The 26806-nt window shown below is 35.2% G+C and overlaps 1 protein-coding gene, 2 long non-coding RNA genes and 1 pseudogene across 4 annotated transcripts; 2 read left to right on the forward strand and 2 right to left on the reverse strand.

Annotated features, from left to right (window-relative positions):
• Nucleotides 1–220: 220 nt before the first annotated feature.
• LOC125200331 lies at nucleotides 221–1064 on the reverse strand. Its single transcript, XR_007172715.1, has 2 exons — nucleotides 1007–1064; nucleotides 221–497 (listed from the first exon to the last, which is right to left on the reverse strand). It is a non-coding gene; the product is annotated as an uncharacterized LOC125200331 (long non-coding RNA).
• A 486-nt stretch (nucleotides 1065–1550) lies between these two features.
• On the forward strand, nucleotides 1551–2979 carry LOC125200325. Of its 2 annotated transcripts, none has more exons than XR_007172714.1 (2): nucleotides 1551–1775; nucleotides 1835–2979. It is a non-coding gene; the product is annotated as an uncharacterized LOC125200325 (long non-coding RNA). The 2 variants fall into 2 exon arrangements; XR_007172713.1 differs by having other exon boundaries at nucleotides 1862–2979.
• Nucleotides 2980–7816: 4837 nt separating this feature from the next.
• On the forward strand, nucleotides 7817–9195 carry LOC125200329 (annotated as a pseudogene).
• Nucleotides 9196–13542: 4347 nt separating this feature from the next.
• On the reverse strand, nucleotides 13543–14927 carry LOC125200330 (cysteine-rich receptor-like protein kinase 2). The gene is made up of 2 exons (XM_048097992.1): nucleotides 14565–14927; nucleotides 13543–13639 (listed from the first exon to the last, which is right to left on the reverse strand). Exons 1-2 carry the CDS (start codon nucleotides 14915–14917, stop codon nucleotides 13543–13545), a joined length of 450 nt encoding a protein of 149 aa, XP_047953949.1. The 5' UTR covers nucleotides 14918–14927.
• Nucleotides 14928–26806: the final 11879 nt, after the last annotated feature.

Here is a 26806-nt window from a genome sequence, read left to right on the forward strand (position 1 = left end):
AGCCTTAGTAGGAAATCCATAACTAAATCTCACCATGTTAATGCCATTATTAAGCATTCCACGCAGAAAACCAGCAATATTGCTATTGAGTTGAATATGTGCAACGTATTATGGGCTTTGTCAATGGGTTACTGTCACGACCGCACCTTGCTAAGGATAGCATTGCTCGGTGAATCATGACTAGGGGAGAGAAATAAGAAGAGGGTATAGAAAGAGGATAAAAGAAATAACGATAAGACAATCACATACTTCTTAATAAGACAAAGGAGGTTCACAAGACAACGAAAGATGATGAAATTTAAAAGAGTGTTTGACACAGTCACTTGTTACTAATCATTATTCTTACGATCCATCTAGTAAATAATACTACAATAGTGCACAGCGGAAGGAGTTGTAAACACATGGCCATATGTGTGAAGACATATGCCACAAGAACCCTACAAAAGAGATGAGACGACCACCAACTCCACTCAGCCACCATTTCATCACTGCTCAACCTGCACATTTAGAAATACATGCAGGGCTGAGTACGAGGTACTCAGTGAACACATTGCCAAAAGTTACACATATATAAGAAAAAGTCATTATCATGCCATCACAGTAACACACGGGGTTTTCTTAAAGGCCCGAGCTTACTAAGTTCATTTTCATAAAGTTCGCTTGATCAAGCTAAGTTCATTCCATCAATCCGCCATATCTGATAGTTCATTGTGTGTCGGGAAGGTGGCCACCTTCCACGATCACATTGACCGGCCAACCCTTACGATGACTCACGGTCCATTCCTTTGTGTACACTAACTCGAATAGGATCTTGGTCCTATTGGAGCCGAATTCGTTTCATTCATTCATTCATTCATTTGGCATCGCCAAGCAGATAGACATCATAAAACAAATAATTTATGGCACGATAACATTTTAAAAAAGTAAGTGCGATTTTATCAAACAAAAATCATTTAATATATTTGATAATTTTATCCACACTTAATGTGTTGGATATAAAGCCCACCTCAAAGCTTCCGAATAAAATGCTACAAAAGCTTGGCCTTGGAAATCAAACTCCGCGAGCATGCCCTTCTTGAAAGAGTATAATGATTTAAATTAGTCTTATGAACATACATAAGGTCCATGACATGAAATGATCCTACAAGGAGTATGCATCCTATGTTCGGGGTTCGATCAAGATAACTTCATTCCATTTAAATTGGGGATCCCTATTTTATAAGAGACCTTAAAGTAAATAAATAAATTTTTGGGAGAGGATTCATTTAGCTCATACATTCCTAATTTCAAGAAATTAATTAATTAAGAAGGATAAAGTATTAATTAATCACATGATTAATTATTTAAAGGCTTCAACATTTTAAGTGATATCAAACCCAAAATTTTGAGATAAAGCCCATTTCCTCACTTAGGCTCAAAGCCCATTTTTTTTTTTTTCCCTTTCCTCAAACTATTGGCCCATACTAGAATAATTAGGAGACTATTCCACAAAATTAATTGGCCCAAAAGAGAGGCCCAAATACTTAAAATCAAAGAAACCCTAATAAAACTCAAGATCAGATTTTGAATCAGACGTTTCTCACCCTCTCTCTTTCTACCGTCGCGCCGGTCATGGCGTCGCCGGCGAGCGACGCCGGCCGTTGCCTCGTCTCTCTCTCTCTCCCGGCATCTCTCTATCTTTCTCGGCCGACGGAGTTCGGCCGCCTCCTGGAGAAGAAACTCCGTCGCCGGCGTCCACCCATCACAGGATCTCCGCCGCCGTCGTCCACTTTCAGGTAGGTTTTTCTCTACTTAAACTCACGATTAAAAACACACACATATTCCTCACTCTTAGTTCGATTTCACGCACCAATTCGTCGAGTGAGGGGGGGAAGGGTGCAGCGTGATTCTTTCGGGGCAGCGGTGTGCGTCGTGGATGGCTGCCGGAGATAGCAGCGGCGGCGGCTGCCGCCCAGTGACAGCAGCAGCAGCAGTGGCTGCTCCGGGTGACAGCAGCGGCGCCTTCCGGTAGCTCGGTGTCCATCGGTGCACTCTTAAAGGCTAAGTTCTTTATCTCTCTGTTATCTAATTTCCATCTTGAGTTCCTTCTCATTGGGGCAGTGGCTATGGTTGGTTATTACTTAGAGTTGAGATAGATGATGAAAGCTTGGTGTTGTTGGAACTTGCTCTAGAGATTCCAGCATAAGGATGATTTAGAAGCTAATACACTGTGTTGCTAGATTCTTGCTATGAAAATGGTATTGACTAAGAGTCCAATGTTCAAGGTCTAAGTTGAGCATGAAAGTTGTGAGAAAAGCTTGGTCTAACAATGGTGATAAAGATGAGAGTAATTGGATAAGTTTTACTACATGATGTAATGAAATGCAAAAGTATGCAAAAGTGAAGTAAAAGCTTAAGAAATCAAATGTTTAAGGATAATTACCTTAAGGAAAAAGAAGAATGTAGTGTGTAGAGAATAAATCCTTCTTCTTCAAGCACTTGCTAGCATCATTAGTTGAAATGAGATTTTGTTTAGAGAAATCTAGTGTTGAAGCAAAAGTGTAGGTGAAGGAGTGGTGTAGTATTTATAGAGGAAAAGAATGCATGGCTTTACATGGTTAATAGCTTGGTTTAGGAAGGCAATGCATCGTCCAAGAGTCATGGACTTTTTGCCAAATGAGGCAAGTTGTCCAATCAATCATTCACAATACCATAAATGGCAAGAATATTATGTCTCGTCCCTTAAAAAGACGTGAGCCGTCATTTGGAAAACGTGAGCCGTCGTTTGATAAGCGTGTTTGATGTGATGTGCTTTCGTCGATCGTCTCGTCTTGATTTAACATGCTTCTTATCCATTCGTGTAGGTATCGGGGTTCAAGGCGTGACTATTTAGCGAGACTCGGAGGGCGTGGAAAGTATTTTTATATTTATTTTATTTCTACTCAAACGTTGAACTCGTGTACGAACTTTTATTTTAGAAAACTACATCTATTGTGATAATACTACTAAAAAAAATACATCACGACGATTAATCATAACGAGAAGTAAAAGAAAAATTAGACCCGAAACATATATACGTATTAATTAATAGGTTAGTTTCCAAATTTCTTAGGAATAAAAAGGGCGGGTGTTACATTCCTTCCCCCTTACAAAAATTTCGTCCCGAAATTTGTAAGGGTCTATTCGAACAGCTATGGGAATTTCTCTTTCATTTTGTTTTCAAATTCTCATGAAGCTTCTTCGTACCCATGATGCCTCCACAACACCTTCATTGGAGTGATAGATTTGTTCCTTAGTGTTATATTTTTGTCTAGGATTGCTTCGAGCTTCTCCCTGTAACTCGAGTCCAGTTTAATATAATCTCTTTGTGGTGGATCACATGCTTCAGGTCGTACACGTACTTTCGTAGCTTCGAAACATGGGAAAAAAATTTTTTTGGACATTTCCACAACTTGGTGGCATCGCCAAACAATATGTCACACACACAAAAATGAAATATAGAGTCCAATTAAACAAGATCTAAGCCTTTTTTCTGTTTTTTTTTTTTTCACACACAAAAAGTATTATCCCTTCTGAAGGACCTTCAAGCAAACCTTGTCTCCTACTTGAACTACATGTCGGTCTGATGAGCATCTAGGTATGACCTTTGTCGGTCTTGTGCTTCTTTGATCCTTCCTTTGATTTGTCGCACGACTTGAGCCATCTCGTTGACCATTTCAAGACCCAACATCTTTCTTTCACCAATTTCGTTTCAATATAGCGGCGATTTGCATTTTCTCTCGTATAACATTACGTAAGGTGTCATATTAACGGTCGTCTCGTAACTATTGTTGTAGATAATAAAAATTCTATAAACAATAGGATTGCATCAGCTTCCACCTCGGTTAAGCACGACAGCTCGATGCGTATCTTCAAGAGTCTGAAACGTTCCCTCCGATTATCCGCCAGATTGTGGATTGAACGCAGTGCCGAAGTTTAGTTTCATATCGAGTTCTTCTTGTAGTTTTCTCCAAAATTTCAAAGTGAATTTCACATCTTAATCTAACGTGATTGAGGTCGGGATACCATGAAGGCGCGCAATTTCCCTCACATAAAGTTGAGACAACTTCTCGGATCCGTAAGTAATTGGAATAAGCAAGAAACGAGCACTCTTGGTGAGGCGATCCACGATCACCCAAATGGCGGTGTTCCCTCGATTAGTCTTTGGCAAACCCGTCACAAAATCTATGGTTAAAAGTTCTCACATTCATTCAGAATTTTATTTATTTATTTATTTATTAAGGTTGTAGTCTCCCGCAAGGTTGTTGATGTAGTGCTTTAACTCGTTGGCAACCCAACATCTCTCCACAAATGATACAATGCATCTTTTCATGCTGTCCAACTAGAATTTCGCCTTAGGTCTTGATATACCTTCGTACTCCCAGGGTCTGTGGTGTAGGGTGTGTCATGAGCCTCACTCACAATATTGTTTCTTAGTTTCTTATCCTTGGGCGTACACAACCTCCCTCCGAAAGTGAGGGTGTTATCTACCTCTTCGGGGTAGTTCTCACCTCCATCGGTCCTTGCTTTTACCCGTATCTTTTCCAAGCCTTCGTCCTGCCTTTGTGCAACGATAATATGCTCTCTCAATTCTGGCTAACCACTAGAGTAGCTATCCTTGCTTCTACCGTTTCTGGGGCAGTCATCATTTCTAAGTTGAGCTTGTTGAATTCTCGTAGGTTTTTTTGTTTTTTGTTTTTTTTTTTTTTTCCTCTTGGGTGAACATGGTTGCCAAGTGCTTCGTTATTCGGCTTAGAGCATCGGCCACTACATTGGCCTTGCCGGGATGGTAGTTGATGCCACAATCGTAATCTTTCACTAGTTCCAACTATATATATATTTTCTCATTTTCAAGTCTGGGTCATGGAAATATTTGATATTATTGTGATTTGTGAAATTTTTACATCGAACTCCATAGAGGTGTCACCAAATCTTTAAGGCGGGAACCATAGTAGCTAAATTCCAAATCGTGTGGGTGGTAATTAAGCTTGTGTAACCTGCTCGGTACATATGCTATTACTCTTCCGTTTTGCATGATGACACAGCCGAGTCCATTTCTTGACGCATCGAAGTAAACTACATAGCTTATCTCCAGTCTTGGGACAACTCAAAAAAAATGGTGACGTGGTCAACTTCTTCTTCAGTTAATGAAAACTCTTTTCAAACTTCCAGTCTTGAAATAGCTTCATATTTCATTGAGTTTTGTAAGGGGTTCTATATTCGGCACGATCTCTACTTTTTGTGGGATTCGTTTGGATTCCTTTGGCAGTCAAAACATGGCAGAGGAAGTTCAACGCGTTGATCTAGAACTCACACTTGCTAAAATTGACATTCAACTTTTGATCTTAGTGTTTCCAATGTGATCGGTATGTTTTCCTTGTGTTTCTTCTTGTTTCTTATATAGATGAGCACGACGTCTATGAATACTAATACATATTTGTTGAGTTATGGGTGTTGTACACAGTTCATGAGGACCATAAATATTGCAGACGAAATTGTTGAGCCGAAGGTCATCACCATGAACTTGTAGTGGCTATATCAGGTTCGAAAAGTCGTCTTTGGGCTCTAATATTGTCGAATCTTCAGTCGGTGGTAGCCGAACTTTAAATCCATCTTTGAAAATACACTAGTTCCTCGAAATTAATCAAACAAGCCATCAATTCTTGGCAAACGAGTATTTATTCTTTGAGGTCAATTTGCTCAACTCTCAATAGTCTGGGCACATTATTAGTAACCCATCTTTCTTTTTACAAAAAGTACTGGTGCTTCACATGGCGAGACACTCGCTCTGATGAAACCTAGATTCATAAGTTCCTGAAGTTGCAGCTTTAGTTCCTCCAATTCCTTAGGAGCCATCCGATACGAAGCTTTTGACACTGGTGCAGATCCGGGTTCAAGATCGATATTGAATTCTAATGACATATCTACGAGTAAGCGAAGTAGATCGTCGAGAAATACATCTGAGAACTCACACGCCACAAAGTTGGCCAGGTAAACTATTCGTACAACTGTCGCGGTTGTAAGGCGGTTATTATGGAGTTTTGCTTATTCGTGGTGATTCCATGGGAAATGTTGGTTCTATTCCTGGGAGAAAGAAATTGGTCGTGGTTACATAGTTTAGTGGTGTAGTTCTCGGTTAGTAGATCCATACTAGGATCATGTCGGTGTTCTATATTTGTCGTGATCTTAAGTTTTCCCCACATGACTTCGACATTCAAGCAAACACGTCTGATCTCTGCAATTCTTCTTACTGGCGAAAGACTCTTATTCTATGCTTAACTTGCTTCGTTTGGAAGTCTAAGGCCTCTACGCAAGGTACTGATGTGAAGGTGTGAAAGAAAAAAGAAAAAAAAGCGCTTGTATCATATATGAGAATAATCGTTATACCAAAGAGTATGATTATACTTGCTACATTCTCTTGCCCCTTTCTGGCTCTTTTGTTTCAAAACATAGGCGTGGGCCTTTTTGGATAGTCTCGGTCGTCGGGGTTATTGTTGTTGCGACAGATAAGGTAGCTGGGGGTCTGCCAAGGTTGCATCTCCATTACTTGCGCTTGTGAGCATTGTGTCGGTTGTTTTGACCTTGTCGATTTCTCCCATTTAAATTTCAATTCGACATGATTTACATTCACATATCGATCAATCAACTACTTATGCATGTAAGAATCTACGAGATGTAACGATCTACGAGGACTTTTACATCTATTTTTTTTTTTTTTTTGCGTACTATCTATGTATATAATGTACTTTCGCTCTTCTAGAGGGTCATCGCAAATGGTACTTAGTCGTGGCATATATAAAACTTCTTGTTCTACTTATGTCGATCCTTCTGGTCGGTGCATCACATTTGTGCATGTCCACCTAAGGGCACTTCCTTCTTTTGTGAAACTTAAAAGATTTAAAGCATTGTCCTTCGTGCATGCCCCATGAAGGAAACTCAGGGATTTACCAGTCTTATCTTGAATAAATTGAGTTGATCCTGAAAGGGAATTTGAATTTTGAAATAATTCCAAGGTTATCTAGAAGGTTAAAACAGTTGTCACTAGTCTGATCAAGCGATCGTGGGTTTTCGTAACAACCTCTTACATATAGCTTGTAACAACTGAGCTTCTTCAAGGATAGATTTAATTTGGGTTCATTACGCCCAGTCAAGAGAGACGCATACTTTCACAAGGTTTAAGCTATACCCATAGAGCTTAATAAAAATTTCCTTTGGCAGAGATTGGAAGACGGAATAGTTATGAAAGTGGGGTATGAATGAATAGAATCTAAATTCTCATAGTTGACTGTCAATTTAGTTGATAAATCAAGTTTGAAAAAGCTGAGCAAATATTGGAGGGTCTATCTATCAAAGTAAGCCTCGACATACCCAATAAATGGAGGAATTCAAAAATAAGGTTGTTGTTGTGAAGTTGTATTGACTATTGATTCATCACATCATAATATAAAATAATGAAAAAATTTTGATGGCTTTCCAAATCTTTCATAGGTAATACAAGCAACTCTCTTAGGGAGAAAGTAAAATTCAAAATTTGAACTTGGAGTGGCATAAGAATTTGAACAGGAGGCGATACGTGTAAGAGGCTTGTGGCAAAGGCAAATCCTAAATTTATAAGAAGAAAATTTACAAATCATATATTGAGAAAGAGAACGGTCAACAAGATATTCAAGACAATATGCTATACTTGAAAGTTAACTGCCTTATAGGTATAATTATTTCAGAGATGAGATTTGTTGGTAGAACTCATGAAAGTCACTACTCTTACAAGGGACGAGTCAAAGAATATTGTCGTCAATGAATGGCGTTTGAAAAGATGAGGACAAGACCCAAATTTATGCGTACTGAAAATGAACCACCACTTGGTGCAGAAAGAAGTGAACAAAATGGTACATTACTCTCGAAATATGAGTCAATCAAATTCTTTGTCAGAAAGAGGAAAAAAAAATTGGGGCTCCAAGTAAGTACTGGTGGTTAAAATTGTCATCGTGATCCATAAGACGATATTCCTCATTCATCTACTCTTTTCGTTGAGTGTGATGAATTGGTGCGAGCTTTGGTCGAATCGATACATAGTTTAGTGAAACAAGTCCAGACCATTTAAGAAGGAAAACTCATGGGTTCGAGCGGAAAGGAAACCTAGGCTCGATACCACTGTCACATCACGCGCTGCTAAGGATGACATTGCTCGGTAAATCATGACCAGGGAATTATGAAGAAGGGATAGAAAGGGAATGAAAGAATTTACAATAAGACATGCAAGTACTTATAATCAAAATCATTTGGTTAAAATATAGTACTAGAATTATTCACGGCGTGTTAATTTTAAACAAATTCAAACTGTATAAGTTTTTATGATTAATTTTGTAATTTTGTACAGAACACACTAGAATTTGACAAAATCTTATACGGAGTAGATTTTTTGGCAGTGTACTTTAAAAAAAATGAAGTTAATAGTGTACTTAATAATGACTTTGATGACTTGAATCAAAGTTGGAAATTGTGAAAAATGATTATTGAATTTTGTGTTTTGTTACAAGCGTAAATTTTGATAGCTTTGCTGGTTTGCTTACTGATCCAATTTTTAAAAAACATTGTATTTAGATAATTGCAGTTGATCCGGATAGAGAAGCATACGAGGTTGGGCTGCCATTTATTGAGAAAGCTGGCGTGACTCATAAGATCCAATTCATTAATTCAGACGCAGTCACGGCTCTTAACCAATTACTTCATACTGTGAGTCCATTTCCTCTTTTAATTAAATAAATAATTTATATCAATGATAATATAATTAAATAGTGGAGTGCTACACTCTATATTAATTTGAAATTAAAGTATGAGGGAAACAAGTTGATTGTAAAGTGAAATTAATTAATTACAGGGAGAAGAAGGGACATTTGATTTCGCATTTGTGGATACCGACAAAGAAAACTACATTAATTATCACGAGCTACTGCTAAAGTAGTGAGGGTGGGAGGACTGATCGCCTACGACAACACCCTGTGGGCCGGCACTGTCGCATTGGCTGATGAGGATCTAACCCAGGAATGGAAGGATCAGATTGGTGAGGAACGGATCTTTCTTAGGAATCTCAACACCTTTTTGGCTAAAGATTCTCGCATCCAACTTGCTCATCTTTCCATCGCTGATGGCCTCTCCCTTTGCCGCCGCCTTCGTTAAATTTTATTCAAATATCACTTTTTTTTGCTTAATAAATCTGGGTGTGAAATTTGGGAAAATTCGAGGGTTGATTTTGGGTGTAAAGTTATTATTTATGTATTTTTGTAAAAAACAAAACATGTGTTTTATAAGTTAATTGGTTGAATTATCTCGATATCTATTTTTAATTTGATTGATGATTCTTCTTCTCATCGGAGGTAGAGTCGTTCCAGATGTACCAATCGAAGTGGGTCAAGATTTTGAGACAACTCTTTTAAAAAAAAGTCAATAGGATCACAAAAATACACGCTCGACCCATGGTTTAATTTAATAACTTCAAAAATTAAAGAAAAATATTGTATTGCACCAAAAATACGCACTTCATTCTCACTAAAATACACGCCTATGGCTTATTTTAAATCGATTTCACAATTGAGTAGTGTAGTTTGGTTTACTTATAAATTCTGTGAGGGAAAAAATAAAAGAAAAAACCTTAATAAATAGAAAAATTAGCATGCTTCAATCCAATATTATGTAACGTCGATGAATATAATAGCAATTTCTGAAATAAGAGCGGTTAGAAATAAAGGGATAAAAATTCCAAGCCGTGACGGCGTCTCTAACTATTACAATCGGGAAAATAACAACTATAACTGGGAAAGGAAATTACAACGGAAATAAAATAAAACAAACCACCAATAAGTCGAGTTGAGGAAAGCCCTCTTTTCCCCAAGACAAATTACGCTACGGCTAGTGCTCACGGGAAAGACGTATTGCCCCAAAGATAAAACGACTTCCTCCTAGCGTGTAGAAGCACCTCAAACCCGCTAGGCACCGCGAACTTGATGGAGTTCCGAGAATCGAGCTATGCAATGCTTCTATGAATGCACATTATGATGTAGAGAGCTTGAGAAAGTAGAAAGTGTATGTTGTTGTGTTTCTCCACTCCAAGATCAAGCCTATTTATAGGCTAGAAAAGCACTTTAAAGGCCTTGCAATCAAGATTATCTCTTAATGCATTTGGGGAGTTACCAAGATGAAAGGCCATAGGTCTTGGCCACCTCAAAAGTCTCCCACATTTTTCACATGTTTTTTCCACGAGAGCTACGTTATGAAGTTTCTCGAATTGAGAAATTACAATGAAATTTTCTTTTGTTTAATGGGAGATGGCTCCTGTAGATGCTAGTATACTTCGTGCCTCTATGCCTAAGTGGACAAAATACTTTGTGTTTGTGCTTGCATGTTTGCAAGAGAGACACACGAGCTAAGAAAGAGATAATGGAGAGGACACTAATATGTGAGTTAGTAAATGGTAAGTAGAATTGTATATTCGACTAAAATAACCTTGAAATTTCTAGAATTACTCACTCGTCCACGAAAATTTGTCCGCATTTTTACCTAATCGATAACCCTAAAACTGAAACTGCGTCTTTCAAATTCTGAACCTTTTGGTAGGTGGTCACAATTCCAACCAACTCAGTTTCTACTGCACCTCTTATTATAAACACAATATATAAGAAGTAGGACCAAGGTCAGTAATTTAGTATTTATTAAATTAACCTTAAAGTCTAAGAAGTAAAAAAAGGCTATAAAAGTCTTAAAGGATTGTATCATGGTAAACTTGAACCTTAATATTTGGCTTTGGATATTAACTACTCTATCACGATTCACTATTGTCAATTCACCACATTATTGTACAAGGCTTTTGTTCATATAAGTTGTGTTTTTTCTTTAACAATTTCAAACTTTTGTGGAGTATATAAGCAAGAAAGATACATGTTATTTCAAACAATTACCACATATTTCGATTTCACATTCGAGTATGAAAAGGAGAATTTACAACGGAGATAATATTTTAGTTTAATTACTTAGTACAAGATGATGAGTAGGACGACGACGAGAACAGATATGAAGACAGACAAAATAAGAATACTACAATGATATTCTTCGTATATCCGACCCAACGAGTTTATTTTTTCGGATCTGCCACTCGCGAGTGAGTAAGGTAGTGGCATCGAGGATTCTTGTGTAGAAAGCAACTGCCATTATCAACATGAACTCCAACTTCATAACCGAAAGACGGCGTTCGGACAGCCCTCTGCACCCCAATGGATCCATCGCGAAAGCATGAAAATGACCCGGACATGGTTGGCCTCGAGAAGGCATTGTACACAAAGCATAGCAATCTCGACCATTTTTCACTTCTTCCACTTGATATTCGTTCAAGTTCAATGCCACGTCAACTAGGTTTTGGTGAGTGTCTTTCTCGTATAACTTCCATGCATTGCAATATAATTAGGACCATGCCCTTAAAATGATTGATTGCACATTTATATGTTAATTTGAGTATTTACCTCTTTAAGTAAATATTCATAGGTGGAATCTTGGGTGACATCGTGGATCTTACGCGTGATGATTTCAAGCATCACAATTCGAAGAGATGTCGACCTTCTGAAAATGCCATGGGATGTCGATACCCATCTTACTCAGGAATAAATTCACTAATCAATTTTCTGGTGATAGGACAGAATACTCTATAAATAAGGTTTTTTATTAAGTATACCTCCCTAATCATGTATATGTATACATATATATTATATAGACAAATAGATATAGAGTGATGAGAATGAGACAACACTTACAATGTGCCCGCAAAATTAGTGCGGCATGTGTCGATTCTCGGGAGAAGCCTCGCCAAACCAAAATCTCGCAATCTTAGCTTGGAAGTGATTGTTGAGTAGGATATTGCCCGGTTTGATGTCTCGATGTATGATGGTGGTGTGGTAATCCTCGTGCAAAACGCAATCCCCTTTGCCGTTCCAAATATTATATCCACGCGTTGTTTCCAGCTCAACAATCCTCGATTTTGACCTATTCAAGAAAAACGAAAAATATCTCAATTTAGTGTAAAGAGAGGAAGAAACAACTATATAAGTTTCACATACAACTACACTTATTAAGATTATGGCGACTCTCATGGGCTATTTCTCACTTATCACCGATTGATTTTAAGATAGAAACTCACCTAACATTTTATATGAACCGAACATACCATATAAGAATCTATCAAGGCTTTTTTCTCCATGAACTCATAAACAAGAAGCAGGTCAAATCCCTTGGTGCAACATCCCAAGAGACGGACTAGGTTGCGATGATGAACATTGCTAATAAGTCTAACTTCGCTCTCAAAATCTTCCTTTGCTCCACTATGTTTCATATCCAACTTCTTCTGCTACAACGTGTCATTTCTCGTCGCCTACACAAAGACATTCCAAATAGGTGTAAATTAGATATCTCACAATCATACACACACGCACACAATACACATGCACAAACACAACATATGCACTCGCACAAACAACACGAATATATAGAAAAATAATAGTACGAGAAGTACATCTATGCATATAAAAAAAATGGGTTACGTTAGTGTCTAATTAATTTACGGTAATAATTAATAACTTTCAATTATCAACATAAAGACATAATTATATCAATACAACATATAAATTTAAATATCAACACAAAGGCATAAGTTTATCAAACAAGAAAATTGATAAATTGATGTCTTTGTGTTGATATTTTAACATATAGTATTTGATCGCACACCTAAAAAAAAAAAATTTTATATTCAATTCTCGTATACTTTCAAACATATTAAAACCAGTACCTTGTAGACGGCACCAAAAGCACCTTGTCCTATTTTATTTTCCTCACTGAAATTGTTTGTTGCTTCTTTCAAATCAGGTAGCTATATCTATTTGGAAGTTGCAACTGCGTAGCCCCAATATATTAGCTGAAATACAATCACGACAAGAAAGAATGATTATGAAGTATAGCCAGTTATATATCCAAAAATAGAATGAGAGGTAAATAATGAACCTATTAGAGCATTCTGAGTGCCTTGAAAACTTGAACCACATGAGAGCAGTTGCTACAATTACAAATATAGGAACCTCCAACCGTTCCCCCTATCAGCTGCCTTTAGTCGATTCACTGCAGATAAAGTAAGAGAGAGAATAAAGGTGTTCTTTTTAATTAAAAAAAAAAAAAGTACGTCTTAGTTCTGAGAGGGACATATAGAGTACTATTAACTACCTTTTCCGGTAGTTTGATAGGTGTTGTCTGATCATCGGGAAAGAAAGATTGATTGGAATATCTCATAAACAGGCAACATCGGTAACCCTTCCACCCGTTGCATCACTGCAGTTCTGCAAACTATTATATGCTGCCTGTAAGCAACCTTGGCAGCCGAGTCGCGTGACTGTGAGAGTACACTGCGCGACCGCATAAACAAATGTATTTCGTTGACTTGCTGCAAAATACTCTTTCATCCTCGGAGTTGCCACTTCAAGGTCACTCAGCAATCTAGTTTTCTCTTCCAAGAAACCGGCTGCCGGACGAAACATCATCACATATTAGCCATTGCTCGCTTGTCCTTTGGTAGAAGTTGTAGCTCTCGTACCTGCCTCAAAATAATAGTTTTGTATGTAGGTACTCATCATTCGCTAGTTAGTTAGTTAGTTGTACCTAGGGATGTCAATGGGCTAACCCGCTCGGGTTTGGGCCAATCCACTCGGGTTGTCGGGTTATTTGTGTTCGGATTATTCGGGTTGTGATTTTTGAGTTATAAATTTTCGCTAACCCTAAATCTTCGGGTTTCGAGCTAACCCACGAGCTATTCGAGTCAAACGTGATCTTATGTGTTTCTTTCTATCAAATCCCAATATTCTAACTTATATAAAAAACAGCATTATCGCAAATAATAAAGTATTATCAAAGTGAACAAGAGAAAAAAATAATAAAATTGAAAATTGAAACAAAATACATAAACATACCGTGAATCTGAGTACAACTAAATGGAAATCATGCATTTCAATGGAGTTGAATGACATTCTTCATTGTGTACCCAAGAAATAAATTCTAACTTTCAATTTGAGAGAGAAACATAATTACCATATCTAATTCATATCAATGTTGCGTTTAATATTGATATTGCTGCATATACATAATATAATTATATAATCCAAAATTTTAATTATATTTCTATTTTAAATTATCAACCCATGGACTAACCCAAACCCGCCTGCAGCTCGCATAACCCGACCGAACGGGTCGGCCCATGTAGCCCTATTATGCATTTAGGTTGCATTTTCGCCTAACCCTATAATTTTAGGGGGTTATTCAGGTTGATCCATGATTTGACCTAGATTGACATACCTAGTTGTACCTGCCTCAAATAAATACTTTTGTATGTAGGTACCAATCATTAAGTTAGTGGTTGTAACTGCCTCAAATAAATACTTTTGTATGTCGGTACCAAACATTTAAGTTAGTGGTTGTATACTTTTGTATGTAGGTACCAATCATTAAGTTAGTGAGTAAGTTACCTAAGGAAACAGCCGTCAAAGACGACCCGGGCACCGAGGCTGGAGCAATTGCATTTGGTGGTGATGGCGATTACAGCGGCGTCGAAGCAGGCCAAGCAGTCGGTTGGAGACAAGTAGTTCCTGCACTGCGCCATGGCGTAAACAGGGTCCGGTGAGATTTTTGTGTCGGCGGTGGCAAAATGGTTGGGCTCCGAGAGATTAGCTCGGAGTTGAGCGAAGGTGGCAGTGAGGTTTGTGGCAAAGTTAGATGGATCTTTGGGTACTTTACTGCTGCACCCATCACCCAGACTCCATGTCTGTGGATCAGAATTCACTACTTGCAATAACATAAGCCCAACCCACCAAATTCTCATTTTTGTATGTTTGTTTCAATTCTAATATATAAGTCCACTCATACATATCACATATATATACAAAACTAGGGATGGCAATCGGGCCAGCCAGGGTTGCGGTCAATCGGGTCGAATTGTCGGGTTGTGATTTTTGTTATAAAATTCAACGCTACTAAAAGTGGGTTTCGGGCTACCGTGATTGTCTTATAGATAAAATTAAAATGCGTCAATCAAATAAATAATGGTGAAAATTAGTTACATTTATAAAATGTAAAATATTTAATTATGATAAATTTGAAATATGTGCTTAAACTCAAACATAAACATGATCAAATACTAATATTTGAGATTTATGCAAAATAAAACATAAACATCAAGAAATTTTAAAGCATGTTGAAATTTAAATATATATTTTTTAGTGAATTTGAAGTTTCTAATTTATATATCTATTATTACGTTAATAAAAATTTAACATATAATTTATATATTTAATATATAAAAATGAATGTTATTTATTTAGTAATCTATATTATAAAATAACCAATGAAGTGTCGAATTATGTCAAACAAATAGAACGATAAAAATTTTATCGGTTTTCGGACCCATCGGGTTTTCGGGTCGCCCTAACGGGTTCTGAGTTAATCGGGTGCGGCTAATCGAGTTGTAATTTTATCGGGTTAGAAATTTTCAACCTCTAACTCGTAAATTTAGCGGACTATTGGCGCTCCACTGGGTTTGCTACATTGACATCCCTATACAAAACCTTCCATTAAGAGCATGTAATGGAGAATTCCTAAGAAATATACAAATCCTTCGTGCATAGTAGTATATTTTATTTGAAAAGTAAATCTTTTATTTGAAAAGTATATGTTTGAAAAGTATAGTATGTTCCTCTGATTTTTCATCTTGCACAACGCATGTTTTCTTTTTGGCCATCTCAAATTTAAACATGATTCGTGTACTTACAAGTAATTTGTCATTTTATAAATAGTTGGATTGCTTTAAGAAATACTACTACTAATATATCCCAAAAACGAATTGTCATTTGATAGTACTAAATTTGATTCTAAATAATACTCCCCTCAAAAATAGAGATGCAAGTGAGAGGAAGAGATGAAGGTCGATTTTTTGACACGTAGAATTGCATTTTATTTAATTCTGAATAAGGGATTTATATAATTATTATAATATTTATATCTCCAAGTGTGACATGTATCAATAAGGGATTAATAGCCAATGTGAAGTTAGTATGAGAAAAATAAACTGAATCTTAAATCACACTGAGTGTGAAATCTAAAAATATAGCAGTATAAAAATTGATTTGAAATATCTCATTATTTATGATATATGTCATTTCAGGTTAGCCCCATTTAAGTCTTACTCCTCGCGCTCGATAATTCGACCTAATATTCCATTTCTATTGTCCAATAATTTGTCCACTTCACTTTGGTAGTGGACCTCATATTCCACTAACTCATTTCTACTCACATTTTATTATAAAATTAATATTTTAAAAGAGTAATCCACATCCTATCAACTTTTTCAACTCAATTTCCATTAGCATTTTAAAATTGGTATTAAATAAAGTTATCTCAAATTATTTGGGACGGAGGAGTATAAGTAAAGGAAAAAGACTTTGGTCCGTCAACATACAAATCTTCTACGCAACCGCGTGCATTCTCCAGGAAATAACACTCATTTTAACGCATGTTTATTTATTCTTCCAACACACTTATACATCAACTGTTTACTGATTAAATGATCCAAAAGAATTTGGACAGGCATATATATGTGGGGTCAACTGTTTACGGATTAAATCCTCCCAATGGAATTTGGACAGGCATACATAGGTGAGTTAATTGTTATTTGCATAGATTGTATTAGAGATTAAATTTATGATGTGTTTGGTTTATGAAATTCAATCTCATAACTCAATCTTAAATGGATGATCATGAAATAATTAGTTATAACTAATCATCTATGATTAAAATAATCTCACAACTCACTTCTAAATTATATTTTGGTATTATTTTATCTGAATATGAAGATCATGGAATGTTAAATTATTGGAGAGGGACGTGATACACTTAATATATACAAAACATGACTTAAATAAAACTTTTCTTTCAAGAAATAGGGATGTTATTTAGTGGAGAGGGTCATGGAAGACTAAATATATCAAATCAGGACTTATGTAAATACTGCTAGTACTACGAGTATATATATAGGGGAGTGTTATATTGCTAACTCAATACTTAATTGCTAACTATAACTAAATAATAACTATTGGATATTTAAATTAAAGGCCTATATCATCAATCTGAAATGTCAATACGATCAACAAAAACGTCAATAAGTTCATAGAATTAATTCCAAAAAATATCAATAGCGGTATTAATGTCAATTAACTATAAAATTAGTTATAACTAACTTTTAAAAGAAATCCTAAAACTTTAAATTCATATAACATATATCAAATTAAAGATAATTTTATAAGGATTTCAACGATATCCTACATGCATATGTTCCGACGTCAAAATTTGAATTTTTTTTGAGAATTTTTCGATAATCGTAAATGTCAACTAAGATATAAAATATATCAATATAATACATGTAAATGTCAATATAAGCAATGTGTTAACTTTTAAAGCATTGTGTTGACATTCTCAAAGCATTGTGGTTATATTTTTGGAACATATATTGACATTTTCATCGAAAACTCTAATTTGGAGTTTTTTTTAATCTTTTCGATTTAATAAATAAAAATAAAAATTACACGTGGCAAATTGTAGACACACACGTTTTCTAAAATCTTATGACCTTAAATTAGTTGTAGTTAACAATTAAATGATGAGTTAGCAATTGATCACTCCCCTATATATATAATTATCTATGTATTCTAGGGTTATATTACATTAACTTGCTTGATAGAATTCTCAACTACATTAGTTAGTACATAATATAAATAAGGAAATACAATGTTAGAAATTTGGGCTTCAAACGTGCGTATTTAACGTGCATGACTATCTTTCAATTAATCAATTAAAATGGTTTAATAGAGATTAAAGTTTAGACTAAAGTACATTTATTTGTTAAAGAAATAAGTGTAGATATTATATAAGATTTTCTATTTGTTGACCTAACAGAAATAAAGGGTATTATTTATATAAGGGTTTTTGGCTTTTTAAATCAAAAACTTGTCCAATTCGATTTTTCCATTTAACTATGAGATTTATTTTTAAAACCACTAACTTTCACTTCATTAGGTTTTTCCTCGATGGTCAACGGCTAAACCCGGGTTGTCTACGTGTCAATTTGAATCATATTTGTCATTAAAGTGATTACTGATCCTATTTGGCGAATACTACATGAATACAATTGTTTCAATACAAATGATAACTTTTATTTAAACAAAACACAACTTAAACATTTATTCACACGCCCAATACTTAAAAACAAGTATTCACGCACCCAACACTTAAACAAATTCCACAAAAATCGACAAACGTAAAGTTAGGGCTTTTTCACCATCTTCTTCGTTGTCCGAAGATGAACACGAGATTTGAATTTGCCATTATCTCTAATCCCCCTCTGCCATTTCCACAAACAGTTGGCGCGCATCTTCTTTTCTTTAGGTGTTAAGATAGATTAGAATGATGGGCATCATCTGGGGCCGGATTGCCGCTGCCCTCCTCCTCCTCTCCGCCGCCTCCGCCGATCCCAACGACGAGCGCTGCCTCACCCACCTTAGCCAATCTCTGCAGGATCCCCTGAGAAATCTCCAGAACTGGACCAAATCCACCTTCGCCAACCCTTGCCAGGGATTCACCTCCTTCCTCGAGGGCGCCATCGACCGCATCTACAAGCTCTCTCTCTCTCTCTAACCTCTCTCTCAAGGGCTCCATTTCCCCTTCCTCCCCAACTGCACCAATCTCCAAGCACTCGACCTCTCCTCCAATCACCTCTCCGGCGACATCCCCAGTAATTGGCCTCATCGCCTACCTCAACGTCATATGGCTGAGGGGAATTATTCTGTCTGAAGATGAACACGACATTTGAATTTGTCTACCTGAGATGGAACGAAGACGCCTGATTTCGAAGTGAGAGGATGAACGAAGATGGTTGAATTCGATTTTAGGGTTTAATTGATTCTTGGTTGAATTCGATTTTAGGTGAGTTGGGTAATGTTTTAAAAATGATTGAGCCGTAAAACGACGCATTTAGGGTCCTAAATCCGGGGTTCATGTCATTTTCCCCATCGTCCATGTTGGACCACTTGCACGGAAATATGTTATTCAGTCGTGTTGGGCCTAACGAAGTGAAAGTTTTGGTTTTAAAAACAAATCTCATAGATTTATGAAAAACCGAATTCGAAAAGTTTTTAGTTTAAAAGGCCAAAAACCTTTATATAAATATAAGATAGGATTATAAAGAACGCGATTGTAAAAGATCCATATCCATCTGCAAAGAATTCCATTTTCTATATTAGATGGATTAAAGTACGCTTCAGTTATATTTTATGCTTCTTTTTCATTATTCTTGGTTAATCAACATGAAAACCTTTATATAATTCCAACATATAATACTTAATTACCTAGAAAACTGCCGCCATCAAAGACGGCCCGGCCACCATAGCGCATTTGGTGTTGCTAGTAAACAAGGGCGGACTGGGAGGCCTACCAATTCATTTTTTTTGTTATATTTTGAATTTTTTTCAAATATTCTTAAGCTCTTAGCAAACTAATGATGCTACGAACTAAATAATTATAAGCTGAATGTTAAAAAAGGGCAAAATTTGATAATTTAAATTTCAAACAACAGTAATGATGGATGTGAATAAAAGAAGAAGATTAATAGTAAAAGGAAAAAATTAAATACTAATAATTCTTTCATTATAAGGAAGATGACCTTGTCCTTACGATAAAATTTTATAATTTTGTTTTATGTGTTAATTGAATAAAATAAATTAAGAGAAAATAAAAAGAAAAAAAGTTTTATTTTTAGTAATATCTATCTTGGTTGAGATAACCCCAAAAAAGAATAGGTCAATATAAATTGGGCGTAGGGAGTAATAAATAATACACCAACAACATTGGAATCTCGTTACTTTCCCCATTTTAAGAAATTTAAAAAAGTTGGTAGAAAAATTAGTAAAATGTGAGGTACTTTTATTTCCTTTCTTTTTTTATTTTATTGAAATATTATCATTTTACACATCACCAAAAGTTGGATTTGTGCCCGGGTGAGACAATTGAGAAAAATTGAAATTTTATGATTTAATATCCCCAAATTTCAAAGTTCATAGGACATCTAGTTTTACCAAATATTCATTATATATTTAAATGGTATTAATAATAGAATCAATATTTATTTTTTTCAGGGTTTAATCTTTAAAAGTTGTTTTTCTCGTGTAAGAAAAGAAAAAGTGTAAAACTGATTTGGGGGGAAGAAAGCTAGTCGATTTTGGTTAGGTTGTTTCGGTGTCGCGAAACCGGGAAAATCTAGAATAGTGTTGGTAGTCTCAGAATAACATTGTTATTCCCGCGGTTGTGATTTTAAAAGAGAGAAAAAACGGATTGGGTAAATTAAAAGGGAAAAAAGAGAGAAAGAGGGAGGAAGAAAAGGAGGGAAATTTCCCATAACATTCGGTCGCTCCCAAATTTCCATTTCTCCCCACCTGATTCCGTGGTTTTTATTGTGATTTTCACAATTTTTTCGGGTTAAATTTAAATGTTCTCCAAGTTGTAAACTACGTTTCTTGAGTTTTTTACCCATTGAACCCATGTTATATGGCCCATCAATGTGTTTGATGATTGTACACTGTTTTTTTGGCCATTAATATAGTGTTTTTCATTTTCTATTTTCTCTTTAACATAAATTGGGGTGTTAAATTGATTGGTGTCTATCTAATTAGACTTGTTTATGGAATAATTTGATAGTGGAGTTTTAAAATTGATTTTTGGCATCTAATTAGACTTGTTTATGAAAAATTTGATAGTGGGTTAAGTAGAGATTATAGTAGGTGAATCTTAAAACTGCACTTTGTAGAATTTGTATTCATTGAAAATTGATTCATAATTAAGTTACCCCAATTCAATATTCATCTTATACACATTCAATACGTGATTATTTTTATGGTTTTTCAGATCCCCCCTTTTTTTTTTTTATTTTGCTCATAAATTTTGAACCGAAAGTGAAAGAGTAATTATTGTATTAGTTCCTTCTTAAAATTAATTTTTTTAATCAGTTAGGGAAAAATCTTATTCTGTAAGTTGTCAATCAAAAACTGGTGAATTTAATTCTTAACAACAACGACCCTAATTCTAACAGATACCCAAAAAATTAGATTTTCTTTTACAGGAAAAAAGTGTAGCGGAAATTATATAATTGGGAAAATATGAGTTATTCAAACTACTCATTATTTAGTGTAGAAAATTTGAGTATGGGGGCCCTTGGGGCATATTAATTGAGAATATGGTCCTTTGTTTCCCCAAATATATATACCTGATTTTCATAGATAATTTCATCTTCTCTTCTTTTGAGGGATGGTCGCAGAATTTTAAAGACGATTGTTAAGGCTATAATTAAATTATTGTTGGGCCAAAGTTTATATTTGTTGAAAGAGTGGGCTGTGGGTTTGGGCTATAAGATTATAATTCGTAGCTTAAATTTTACTTGATTAAGTTTTGTTTTAAAATTTGGCCCAAAATACACAAAACTAGGCATGCCAACATAAAGTCAACGGATTGGGGGCTGAGACATATTATTTTTCATTATCTCTTATAAAATATATAATATTTTAAACATAAGAACTGATATTGGAGCTAAAACTATTACATAAGCATAACATATAGTACTATGTCATATTATAAGTGATGGACTAGTTTCATCATCCTCTATATCAACACCACATTATTGTCGAGCAATGTTCGGAATTCAAGCAGAGAAGTCCGAGGCATTGAAGGATTTCGGATGAACTATATCAACTCCACTACCATTTAGATTGAGCTTATATCGTGTTGTCATCGTTGTTCCATAATTGTTAAATGTACATTTTGAAATATACATCTTGATTGTCCTTCTAAGTAGTCACAGATCCACAAACAAATTTCGTACGGCCAACACAATAAAATTAGCAATTAATTAAATATTTTTAAATAATTAATTTTGAAAAGTGAGATGTGAGTATTAATTACTTGTACTTCTTTCAAAGTCCGTATGCGTTTTACAAGAGAATTATGTACTAGATCAAATGATTTTCTACGGATATGTAGGCCCCCTCATCATTATACTCATACTATTTCTTATTCATAATAAAAATCACATTTGGTATGATAGAGTATCAATAAATGTACCAAAAGTGGACTATGAGTCCTACTTATATATATTAATTTTATAATAAAATTGGAGTTGAATAAGTTGGTGGAATGTAAGGCCTATATTACCATTTATGGTAAAAAAAAATGAAAGATGACTCTTATTTATATGACGAAATGTCAAAATATGACTTATATTAGAGAGAGAGGTAGTATATTTCAATTCAATATAATATTACTTTTATAATGTAACTAAAATTTTAGAAATTTTATATAACTCACACATGTAACACTATCGCGGGTCATAAGAAATAAATCAATTAAGGAATAATAATTTCATCTTTTGTGGTACTTCCTTATCATATTCCATAAGAAATAAATCAATTAAGGAATAATAATTTCATCTTTTGTGGTACTTCTTATCATATTCCATCCCCATATCAAAGTAATAGAGTAAGATACCCCAAAGGCCCGAAACTACAAAACCTATTATGGTAGTTGTGTTATGTCATGTGTGAAATATTTATTTCAAACTTTACAACGTAGTTGTGTCGTGTGACATTTTTCACATTAATGAGAAATGCTACTATCGACAAATATAAATCTCGGTATGAATCATCTAATATACATTTCTTCAACAATTTATATTCTTAATTATTTAAACTTTTAGCGTGCAGCAAATTTCCTATGAAATAAAATTTCACCCATATTGGGTCAAAATGTGACATGTCGAATGTACAAAACGATGGCGTCTTGGTATGAGGTGGCAAATCGGATGTTTAACAAAACCAAACGAAGTTCAAAAATACATTAAAATTCAATTACATATTATAAAAATCCATCTAATTGGTATCAAAACCTCATTGATTTGATGCGTAGACTTGCCATTTTAACACTGATTTTGTCATATCATCTCTATATTATTTAAAATTGACAATGACAAGTAACATATATACTTGATTGTGAGGAATAGACTACACTTGAAGTTCATGTATTTTTCACCACATTTAAAATAAGTAGTAAAATCAGAACTAGACTATAGTTGGTGATTTTTTTAGCTATTAACCCCAATAATAATAATTGATTATTTTGATCTTAGTATTTGATCAATCTCAAAATGTCCCGATGAACCCCTTTTTTTCTATCTTCAAAATTATAATCAAGAAGACTATTGAACTTGGAGTTTTTCTGGTTCCTTTTCCAATGCCCCCTCTGCGGGGGGCCCGTGATAATTTTGGGGAAAAAAAAAAAATTTTAAATTTGAGTTGTGTATGCACATATTATCACGATACTGTTATATACCAGCCTATTAGTTTTTTTTTTTTTTTTTAATCTTGATTTACTTATAATGTGTTCGGGGATAATGGACGCCCCAAAGGGGAAGTTATGAAACGGATTGCCAATTTTTTAAAAAGGGTAAAAATTTTTTATCCAGTGGTAAGTGTCTTGAAGGACCTCCTCTCCAAGGTAATTAATTTTTTTATAAAGATAATTATTAATATAATTATAAATTTTATAATATGAAATAAGACTATTAATATTTTATTTTCTTACTTTAAATTTATATCAACATTTTTATTTTATTTTAGTAGGTAAAATTTTTATTAACATGCCAAATTATTAAAATTAAAGTCCCAAAATTTTCTAATTGGGTGGTTTTGTGATGGGAAAAAAGTGAGACAAATATTTTTATCCTCAATATTCTAACCGTTTTGTACCTTTACAAAAAAGTCTTTGAAATCTTTTTTTTTACATGAAAGGGAAAATAAGTTTAAACTTTTTTTCCCCAAAATTCCCCAAAGATCCCCCTATTTGAAGGGCTTCTCAAAAAAAGGGGGGCCCCGATCCGGGCTACAAAACACTACCACCAATTTGGACTTCTTCGCGTAATCCCCAAACTTATCCTAATGTAGTTTTCATTTTTGGTTTATCCTAACCACTCGCAAAATAAGTCCCAATAATTAATAAGGTTTAAAAGGGAATTTTTTTTTGCTTTTGTTGATGAAATGTCTTTTTTATTGATTTTTACTTTTCCCTAACTTCTATGATCCATCCGATGTCAAGGCCCTTTTAAATGTCTTTAAAAAACTTTCCCCTTCCATTGTTTGGGTGTTTACTCCTTTATACGTACGTGTAGTTACTGCTCACGAAGTTTTACTGTATTGAGTATTTTTGCGACTTTTAGCTTTTCCCCTAACCCATTTTCCATTAGATGTCAGAGCTTCTTTCAAATGTCTTTTAAAATACTTACCTACTTGGTTTCATTTTGTAAGTTTGGTTGTTCACTCTGCTCGCCTTGTTACCTGTAGTTCCTCTCACGAAGTTTACGTGCCTTCTAAGTATTTTCTTTGACTTTTCGGTTTTCCCCTAACTTCTAGGACTCCATCCGATGTCAAGGCTTCTTTCAAATGTCATTTAAAATAATTCTACCCACTTCGTTCATTTTAACGAAAGTTTGGGTGTTTCTTTCTGTCGTACTTGTAGTTATACTCTATCGTTTTACTGTTCTAGTATTTTTACTGACTTTTAGCTTTTCCTAACTTCTAGGACTCCATCCGATGTCAAGGCTTCATTCAAATGTCTTTTAAAATACTTCTACCCACTTCGTTCATTTTCGCAAATTTTGGGTGTTTACTCTATACGTACGTACGATTCTCTAAAGGTTTGCCTTGAGTATTTTTCTTGACTTTTGGCTTTTCCCCTTACTTCTAGGACTCCATCACATGTGTAGGATTCTTTTAAATGTCTTGTAAAATAGTTTACCCACTTCGTTCATTTGCCAAAGTTTGGGTGTTTACTCCTATGCGTATGTGTAGTTCTCTGCATGATGTTTACTGCCTTAAGTATTTTTACTAACTTTTAGCTTTTCCCGCCTTACGAGACTCCATCCGATGTCAGAGCTTCTTTCAAATGTCTTTTAAAATACTTCTACCCACTTAGTTCATTTCCATAAGTTTGGGTGTTCACTCTAACATCGTACCGTGTAGTTCTATCCGAAGTTTACGTGCGCCTAAGTATTTTCTTGACTTTTACGCTTTTCCCTAACTTCTAGGACTCCATCCGATGTCAAGGCTTCTTTCAAATGTCTTTTAAAATACTTCTACCCACTTCGTTCATTTCGCAAAGTTTGGGTGTTTACTCCTATCGTACTTGTGGATTCTCTCCTAAAGTTTTGCACTTCTAAGTATTTTTACTGACTTTTAAGCTTTCCCCTAACTTAGACTCCATCGATGTCAAGGCTTCTTTCAATTGTCTTTTAAAATACTTTTACCTGCCGTTCATTTCATAAAGTTTGGGTGTTCTCTCCTATCATACGTGTGAATTCTACTCTGAAGTTTTCTGTTAAGTATTTTCTTCGACTTTTAGCTTTTACTCCTAACATCGGACTCCGTCGATGTCATGGATTGCTCAAATGTCTTTTAAAATGTACCCACTTCATTCATTTTCGCAATGTTTGGGTGTTTACTCCTATCGTACGTGTAGTTACATCCACCGAAGTTTACGTGTCTTCAGGAAGTATTTTTGCGACACTAGCTTTTCCCCAACTACAGGACTCCATCCGATGTCGAGCTTCTTCAAATGTCTTTTAAAATACTTTGCCACTTACGTTCATTTCGCAAAGTTTGGGTGTTTACTCCTATCGCACTTGTAGTTGTTCTCTAAAGTTTTACACTGCCTTAAGTATTTTCTAACGACTTTTAGCTTTTCCCTAGCAAGACTCCGTCGATGTCAAGGCTTCTTTCAAGTAATACTTTAAAATACTTCTACCCACTTCGTTCATTTCGCAAGATTTGGGTGTTCACTCTATCGTACGTGTAGTTACTCTCCCGAAGTTTACTGCATACAAAGTATTTCTTGTTTTCCACAGCTTTTCACCTAACTTGTAGGCCTCCATCCGATGTCAAGGCTTCTTTCAAATGTCTTTTAAAATACTTCTACCCACTTCGTTCATTTCGCAAAGTTTGGGTGTTCACTCATCGTACTTGTAGTTCTCTCTAGAGAGTTTTACCTGCCTTCTAAGTATTTTACTGACTTTTAGCTTTCCCTAACTTCTAGGACTCCATCCGATGTCAAGGCTTAACTCAAATGTCTTTTAAAATGCTTCTACCCACTTCCCTCATTTTCGCAATGTTTGGGTGTTTACTCTATCGTACGTGTGGATTCTATACGAAGTTTTACACTTAAGTATTTTCTTGACTTTTAGGTTTTCCCCTAACTTGTCTCACGTCCGATGTCAAGGCTTCTTTCAAATGCCATTTAAAAATACTTTACCCACTTCATGAAAAAATTTTATTTATTTAAATTTTTTTTGCACACATTTTTTTTTTTAAACAGAACATAAAAAAAGCGAGAAGATAAAAAAAAATAAAAGAAAATTGGGTTGCCTCCCAATAAGCGCTTTTGTTAAAGTCGTTAGCTCGACTTGAAGTAGCCCATTAGTTGGGCGGATCAATAACTCGAGTGTTGAAAATTGGCATAGGGGCTTGCAACTTGGTCCCCAGCTTCTTCCACCACTAGTACTTCCCCTCTTTGGTTTTGATGACGTATATCTCGGGGTCCTCTTTGGGTGTTTTTCTTTCTCTTCTGTTTCTTC

This window comes from Salvia hispanica, unplaced genomic scaffold (assembly GCF_023119035.1).
Source record: "Salvia hispanica cultivar TCC Black 2014 unplaced genomic scaffold, UniMelb_Shisp_WGS_1.0 HiC_scaffold_907, whole genome shotgun sequence".
Taxonomy (NCBI): domain Eukaryota; kingdom Viridiplantae; phylum Streptophyta; class Magnoliopsida; order Lamiales; family Lamiaceae; genus Salvia; species Salvia hispanica.